The following is an 8,427-nucleotide window of genomic DNA, read 5'->3' on the forward strand; positions in this document are numbered from 1 at the left end:
TATCTGCTAAACATCACTATGCCACCCAGCCAAGCTACCACAGGACACTACCAGGAAGTTATATTGACTAAACATCACTAGACATATCTGAGGGCAAAAATGAGTAAAAATGTAAACAGCACATGTCAAATAGAAGGCAATGTTGACAACGGCCATATAGCTGCTGTGAATTTTACACCCTGCTCCTGACTCTGCCAGTATTTATGTGCTCACAATACCATTACGTGTAAATGCACTTTTTAAAGTCATACCTCATGTTAGTTTAATCGGTACCACAGGTGGCATATGTGGTGAATACCAGGGTTATCAGAAATACTCTTCCAGAGACAAGACTGCCACATTAGATCTACCTGTGCTTTTTTTTACTGAAAACATCCATTTTCGAGTTGTAATTTCTAGCTGTAAAAGCACCACATATTGCTCCTACAGCTCCACCAAAGGCCAATCCAATTGCAGCTCCAACAGGACCAGCAGCCAATCCAACTGCAGCTCCAACTCCAGCTCCAACAGCCAATCCAGCTGAAGTTCCAACTACAACTTTGTACCCAGCTCCAGCTTGCCCTGCAGCAGTTAAATGGTTGCCATGAGCTCTTAAAAATGTTCCTAATCCAGAATCCAACTCTTTTGCTCCTATTATTTCTTTTTGTCTTAGATAACTTTTATGTACCACAAACATCTTCTCTCTTTCTGTGAATTTTACTTCCTCCTTTCTACATACCTTAGCTTCCCCAGACTTATTCAGTCTACCTCTCTGAATTTCAGCTTGTATTTCTTCTTGATCCATCTTTTTTCTCTCCTTATACAGTTTTCTCTTAAATTCTTCAACCTGGCTGCGCATTTCCATCCACCTCTGTCCAATTTTTCCACCTCTTGGCTGATTAATAATAAATGGTGGTTTTATTTGTTCCTTTTCTATCTGACTTTTCTCCTGCTCTGTGCGTGTCTCTACCCCAACTCCCTTTTCTCTCTCTATTTCTGTTTGACTTTGTTCATGCTTCTTACTACTTTCCTCGTCCTCCCGCCTGAATCTTGCTGCATCCTCAAACATCTGATTGGAGTAGAAGCTTCCTCCATTCTGCTCCAGCATTCTGTCTATCTTCTCCAGCAGCTCAGTGACCTGCTGTCTGTTACTCTTGTCTTTATTGTTAAATATATGATACCCTCTACACTTCTCAACCAGTTTACTGAGGGCACTGTTTTTTTTAATCAGTGTGTCTACATCCTCTTTTTCTAGCATGTCTCCATGTGTGAACAGAATGATCATGTACTTCCTCAACTCTTCCCCAAACATCATCTCTAATATATCAACGACCTCTTCTTCCTGTTCTGTGAATCTGACATTAATTTGGTGAACATAAAGGAAAGCATGTGGTCCTGGACTGGACATGTAGATACTCCTTCCTATCTCTACTTTAAGATCTTCAGGAGAGATCTGTGTGTCAAAAAGTCCTGGCGTATCCACCACAGACACCTTTCTCCCTGAAACCACTACCTGATGCATTTCTGATTGTGATGTTACAGAGCTGAAGTGAAGCTCAGATCTGAATCTGTTCTCTCCCAGGATGGTGTTTCCTGTTGCACTCTTCCCCACTCCAGTCTTTCCCAGCAGCACAATTCTTCTTTCATTAGAATTCTTTTCAGGTTCAGGGGATTTTGTCCGAGGGAACCTTGTCATCTTTGGAGCTGGATGTTGAGACAGCAGGCATATCAGAAAAAAGTTGTTATTTAATATTGGAAATTTATCTGGTTTAATTTATTTCTGTATAAGCACTATCTTCCTTTAAAGTCAAGATACTATTCTGCATATGTACGTACACATATTCAGCGGGGTTTCTTTGATTTTCTCAATCAGTTTTCTGACTTGATCTTTAATTTGGTTCTTGTTATTGAAGATGTGGTATCTGTTCTGTAATCTCTGTATGATTCTCTTCAGTTCCTCATTCTCTTCTATAACCTCTTCAATAGTGAGATTCTCTCTCTCTAGCACATCTCCTCCAGTGAAGAGAATCCAGGTGTTCTGGTGGAGCCACTGTGGTAGCTTCTCAAAATGCCAAATCCTTTCTTCTGTATTTATAGAAAATCCATCCCGTTTTCTTGCAAAGTTTTGAATTGTGCTCTTTTCTTCTCTAGCAAATGCATCTGCCTTTATTATTTGCAGAATGACAGTGGGGACTGACTCATCTAACTGGCTGAGAACATTTTTCTTCTTCATTATGTCTTTTGTGTTCACTCCTGGGTCATATTGCCCTGGTGTGTCATACACATTAAGCTTCACTCCGTCAATGATTACACATTCCTTCTGAACACACTGAGACCCTGAGAATTTCTTAATATAGGTTCCTAATATAGTGTTCCCTGTGGAGGTCTTTCCAGCTCCTTTATTTCCAATCAGAATCACATTGAAACAAAGTAGAGCACTCTTGTCTGTTGGTTTCTGCATTTCCGTTAGGATCCCTTTCAAATGACAGAAGAGTTGTATGAAAATAAATTCTTCCATTTTTAGGATCAGAATTTTAATAATTATTCTAGTTTTATGAAAATTATCTTTAAATGGATATGAAATATAAAATTAATTCTTAAAATACTTTTAATAATAAAATACATGTAATATGTGAAACATAAATTAATGAAGACATTAAAAGACTTGTAATATAACAGTGTTTAAACAGTGACTGAGTTGTTAAAAAAGTTTTAATGATTGAATAACAACACATCAGTGTATATCCACTGTTATATTACAAGTCTTTTAATGCATTAAAATAATTGTGTTCACACACAGCACTGAGATTTAGCACTCAGCACAATCTCAGCTGAAGCCATATTGTAGACAATACGATACAACTGGAAATCAAACATTAAATCTCAATCCATTAAATGAGGGAGGTATTTTTATCTTATCTGGTTTTGTATTGTCCATCATATTTTGCTTCAATATTTATTGTTTATTTAAAAATAATAATTTTAGTGTTATTACTTGGAAAATATACTGCTTTGAAAAACCTACCTTTAAAAAAACACGTACCACTTTTTTTGCTCCTTCTCTCTTGGTGGTCTTCTCTGAGCTTTAATGCTGTGTGGTACATCTCAGCAGTGTAGCATTGCTGTTTGTTCTCAGAGACCAGTTTGTCAAGTTTCTCCATCAGTGTTCTCATCTCTGTTTGGTTGTTCATTCTCTTGCTGCAGGTAAGATATCTGTTTCCACACTTCTTCAGCAAGTCCTCTACAATTTGATTTTTCTTCAGTTCTTCTGTGATGATGTCACAATCTTCTTTCTCATAAGTGAAAAGAATCATCACATATGGTAGAACACTTTCACCAAATTTACTCTGGAGCCAGTCTAACCCAAGTTTATCAGTATCTGTTATCTGGCTCAATGTGAGTACAAAGATAAAAGCATGGATTTCATTTTTGTCAACAAGCTGTCCAGTGAGCTGGTCCACAGAGTCTAGATAAAGTTCTGCATCTTGTAGACTGAGTATATTGATCACTGAGACATTGCGTCCTAATATGTTTCGCCTGGGAACGACCAGAGAGAAGTCCCTGCCAGATTGACTAGGCTGCTCTCGTCTGAGTAGGAAGTTCTCTTTTCCAAAGTAGACTGCAGATGTGCTTCCGAACAGCACAATGGTGAGATTGGGTGACTTGTGGTCTAAAAACATAAACAAGCAATAAACTACCACACATCTGAGGTAAATATCATACACTTCAGCACATATAAAGACAAAGTACTCTTTATTTCCTCTGTGTAAATGTTACTGCTTATTCTTACCCATCTCAATGAAGTTTGGGACACTGGGGCTAGATGACTGGAATTCTGTCCTGTCCATTTCTGCATATGTCAATGTTGTCTTACTTTATGTGTTTATTTCCCTTAAAGAAAAACAAAGTTGTAATGTAAATGACTTTTGTAAAATTAAAAGTTAATAGCCAAAATAATTTGTGTAGACAGCCATTTTTTATTTAAATATCTGAAATAATCCATAAACCACCCTCTTCTGTGCTCACCACTGGACATAATCCATAAACCACCCTCTTCTGTGCTCACCACTGGAAATAATCCATAAACCACCCTCTTCTGTGCACACCACTAGACATAATCCATAAACCACCCTCTTCTGTGCTCACCACTGGACATAATCCATAAACCACCCTCTTCTGTGCTCACCCCTGTCCATAACCCATAAACCACCTCCACTGTGCTCATCACTAGTCAAAATCCATAAACCATCTCCACCATGATAAGTCAGAGTATATCTGTGTATTAAACCAAATGGTTCCACTCAAACTCCACTCATGTGGTCTTGCAATGGTTGATATGTGATATTAATATGTTATCTGGTCACTCAGTGTTAAAGTTGATAAATATTACTATGTTGTTTTGAATTGGACTGCTTTATGATTTTAATTTTACATTATCTCTAGATAAACTGTGGTTCTGCCCAGTTTTTCACTCTGGTAAATGAAAAATTAATGTGTTTGGTTTGGTTTGATATTTTCTCCTTTGTAAAAGCGAACTGTTAGTGTACCAGCTATGGTTATTTTTGTTAATATAATCATTGTGGATATCGAGTCCCTGTGAAGTCTCAATTGCTTTCTGATAATCAGGATAAAGAGCTTTCATCTTGCATTACCTATACGTTCGTTGATTTACCTCCTTGCATTACTTATATGTTAGGTGATTTTAGCTGAAGAGTTGACCTCTGACATAAGTGTTTTTGTTTCTTTCATTCTGTCTATTCCACAGGATGAAAAGCTTCCTGACATTGCTTGTTTTTAACTTGTACTTTACCACAAGCCACTGAAAAAAATTGATCAAATAATCAGAATATTTTTAAAAATTGGACTTACATTAATTCATTTGTTAACACATGCTATGTCCTTTCCACCCTGCTGTTTCTATCACTGACCTTTTTTTAATTGATCTGGAGTTTCAAAATTGCCAAATAAATGATATACTGTGTAGATTTTAGTAGAAGGCTCCACTGATAGAATATTTGTTTCTAAAAATAAATACATAAATACATTACAGTTTGATAAATCATTATATATATATAAATAATCAATCACAATGAAAACACTTGTACCAAAACTTGCACTTAACACTGATAACTTAGATATGTAATTATTGCTATTTTCATGTTGTGCAAGGCAACCAGTCGGAAAGGCACACCCACTGACTCACACACACACACACACACACACACACACACACACACACACACACACACACACACCTGCCCCAGTTCCAATCACCTGATTATTGATCAGGCACCTATGCCTTATTTATCCTCTCCCTATATGAAGCACACAAGCTCTCTCCCCCAGTGTTGTAGAAAACCCACAGGATTCTCCTACAGTGCTGTGCATTGCTTGCTGGCAGAACCCAAGAAGACGTGCTCCGGAGTGACCTGCCCCCTACTGTCAACACACTACAAGCCTTACTGCCAGTATGTTTGCTTCTTTGGTTTCATTGTACATTTAACCAGCTTGACATTGTGCCTTCTGTTTGTTATTATTACTATGGCAAATAAATACTCTCCTCAACCACGCTCACATCTCACTCACCCCAACACAGCTGTTAGTGATGAACTGTTCTTTACACTGGACAATATTTTGTAATGATGAACACACTCCAAATATATTCAGGTGCACTGTCAAATTTAACCCTACTAACACTACATTCCAAAGTAACAGAGTAATGAAGAGGATGAGATGTCAAGTGTAAAGAAGAGTGTAACAAAGAGGACAAGATGCTGCTTCACTTTAACAAGATGGAGGGAACAACCAACAAAAATCCATACCTGAATACACTTGCTTGTCTTGGCAACTGCAAAAGGACATCCAGATGTGACTCAGATGAAAAGAGAGAGCTAACTGAATACTACACTAGATTTAGTATATATGTAATCTTTTCAAACACTTAGAAGTTTGAAGACTTTGCTCAAAACCACAGCCAAAATGATATATCTGAGAATGTCTATCTGTTTCCTGTTCAGCCTGCAACAGGATGTGGGTAAAAGCTGATGACTGTCAACTGAGGTCTGGGTCTCTCATCTCTCTTCTCTATTTTCACTTTTCTCTCTCTCTACCCTACCCTTTTCTAGAGTACGTTCTTGCTGCAGATTCATTCTGATGCAGGTTCTCTGTAGGTCCGTTGAATGGTGGCCATTTTGGCTCAGAGAGCTGAGATGGCTGCAGGTTAGAGTGCCAGTTTCCTGATCCTCTCTTTATGAGGCAGGCAGCAGAGTGAAACCAAAGCAGCTACATCTGAATCACTGCTCTCTCTCTCTCTCTCTCTCTCTCTCTCTCTCTCTCTCTCTCTCTCTCTCTCTCTCTCTCTCTCACACACTACAACATGTTGAGGTAGAATTAGTACTAGAAAATACATGCCATGTCTTTTGCATATAAAAGCAGCTGTCTGAGAAAGAGAATACTGAATTGAATACGACCTTAGTTTCAGAGAACATTTAAATCGTCTTTCTGAACATCACAAAGTTTTAGAACTTCACTCAAAAGCACAGCTAAAATATCTGAGAATCTTCACGTTTTTGTTTTTTTCTGTCTTGCAGGATGTGGGAAAAAGTTGAAATCTATCTGTACCTCTGAGAGATACAGCTCTCTAAATCATGTACTTTCAAAATCAACAACCTTTCTTTCTGAAGTGAAAGAGAACTGTGCTAAGGAATTCTCTTCTGTAGCATCTGACATTAATGCATATTTACAAATGTAGCAGTGGGATTTATTGTTATTATTATTATTATTATTATTAGTAGTAGTATTAGTATTAGTATTAGTATTATATTATTAGTTCATTTATATAGCACCTTTCGCAAACCCAAGCATGCTTTACAGACAGAAATCAGCTTTTACAATCAAATCACACACTCAGATTAGAAGCAGCAGCCAATTTGCCAAAGCATACTCTTAAACAGAAACCACAGCCCCCTGGGAAGGGGAGGATCTTAAGACCAGGACAGAGCATCACTCATCATTGGACATACATGCACAAAGTACCAACCATCACTGGAAATAAATACACAGAGCACCAACAACCAGTGGACATACATACACAACACCCACCTGCCTGCTGTTCTCACAGGTTGTTTTTACAAAGAGATGAAGTCTCTGAGAGAGTAAAAATCAGGCAAAAATGAATTAATTCTGTAGATTTATTCACAGCTGACTTGCAGAGGATTCATAAAACTCCTACATGTCAAACAGTTCAGAAATATTGCTCAAAACACATTTTGGCAACTTATGAGAATCATTAAAAACCGAAGTGCCTACATAAGTTAATACAATGCTAACTTTATGTATTTGCCCCTCCTCAGGTGTTGCAGTAGCCATGGCGATGCTTTGCCTTGTGCTGTCTTTTTTTGGTTTTATCTTGGTTCCACTTTCATTTTTGTCATGTGCCTTGCTGTGTTTATTAGTGATTCCACCTGTGTAGAGGTAGTGTTCATCAGTCTGTGTATAAATACCCAAATACCCCTTGTTTCTAGACTTCTAGACTTTTTTTGCTTGTTGTTGTCACACCCTGTTTCCTTCTGTCAAATGTATTGATTTATTTCTTATGTCTGTTTCCTGGTTTTGCTTGATCTTGTGTCCTGTCCACTCTCCATTTATGTTTCCTGCAGTTTGGTTTGCGGTTTGTTTTCCCAGTTTATATATATATATATATATATATATATATATATATATGTATTCTTAGATTAGCGAAAACTCTTTGTGCGTTTCTAATCTCTTTTTCCTGCCTCTCACTTTGTCCACTTCTGTGCATCACAGTAGATGGAAAACAAATAAAAATATTGCGTGTTTGCATTGTGTAGATTTGCTGCCAGATGTTGCCACCGGAGGGAGACAGAGAGCTGCCACCTAGTAAATAGTGGCAAAGCCTCAGTCTTGAAATCATTCTGCCATGTAATGATGTCTCTCACTAAAGTCTATAAACTGTTAATCTTTTATCAATTTTTGTTTTAATTCGTTCTCAATTCTACTGAGAGGTCAGTTTACATATAGACCAAGAGGTCTGCTTAAAACAAACAAACAAAAATTGTTTATTGTTCTCTTTAGCCTTTACTGCATTCTCACGAGTCTTGGCTAGCCCCACTCATGGCTTCTGCCTTGTGGGTTTAAAGCTCTTTCAACAGCATGCTTGTCTTCCTACTCTCATGACCAGTTTAAAGCCCAGTGTGCGTTAAGGCTTTGTTTCTCCTCTTTGCTGGTTTTTCCTCTCGAGTTCTAACCCTGCTTATCTCAAACCACACTTTGCTCTTGGGTTCAGCTCCACAATGGTGTAGCACCAAATTTTGTGCACCACACATTCTTAAACCTCTGTTACACCCTATTCACTAAACAAAATTATTTTAAACAAGCCTAGATTCTAAATGACATATGCACACTTGTCTCAAGCTAAAATAATTTTAA

The 8,427-nt window shown here is 37.8% G+C and overlaps 1 protein-coding gene across 2 annotated transcripts; it reads right to left on the minus strand.

Moving 5' to 3' along the window:
- Positions 1–7: 7 nt before the first annotated feature.
- Positions 8–6,017, minus strand: LOC118241182 (GTPase IMAP family member 8-like). Of its 2 annotated transcripts, none has more exons than XM_081716734.1 (5): positions 5,802–6,017; positions 3,770–3,870; positions 3,023–3,649; positions 1,816–2,454; positions 8–1,683 (listed from the first exon to the last, which is right to left on the minus strand). In XM_081716734.1, the coding sequence occupies exons 2-5, from the start codon at positions 3,825–3,827 to the stop codon at positions 347–349; spliced, it is 2,661 nt and encodes an 886-aa protein (XP_081572860.1). In that variant the 5' UTR covers positions 3,828–3,870; positions 5,802–6,017; the 3' UTR covers positions 8–346. The 2 variants fall into 2 exon arrangements, with proteins under 2 accessions (XP_081572860.1, XP_081572859.1); XM_081716733.1 differs by having other exon boundaries at positions 3,005–3,649.
- Between the last annotated feature and the right edge of the window lie 2,410 nt (positions 6,018–8,427).

The sequence above is a fragment of the Electrophorus electricus genome, chromosome 6, assembly GCF_041902795.1.
Source record: "Electrophorus electricus isolate QZ-2024a chromosome 6, ASM4190279v1, whole genome shotgun sequence".
NCBI lineage: Eukaryota > Metazoa > Chordata > Actinopteri > Gymnotiformes > Gymnotidae > Electrophorus > Electrophorus electricus.

Excerpts from the sequence above, each read along its gene's own strand:
- LOC118241182 (XM_081716733.1), bottom strand. The coding sequence starts at position 3,827 with ATGGACAGGACAGAATTCCAGTCATCTAGCCCCAGTGTCCCAAACTTC. Across the intron at positions 3,650-3,769 it reads CCCAAACTTCATTGAGATGG|ACCACAAGTCACCCAATCTC; the intron begins GTAAGAATAAGC and ends TTATGTTTTTAG. Across the intron at positions 2,455-3,004 it reads TGGTACGTGTTTTTTTAAAG|GGATCCTAACGGAAATGCAG; the intron begins GTAGGTTTTTCA and ends GTCATTTGAAAG.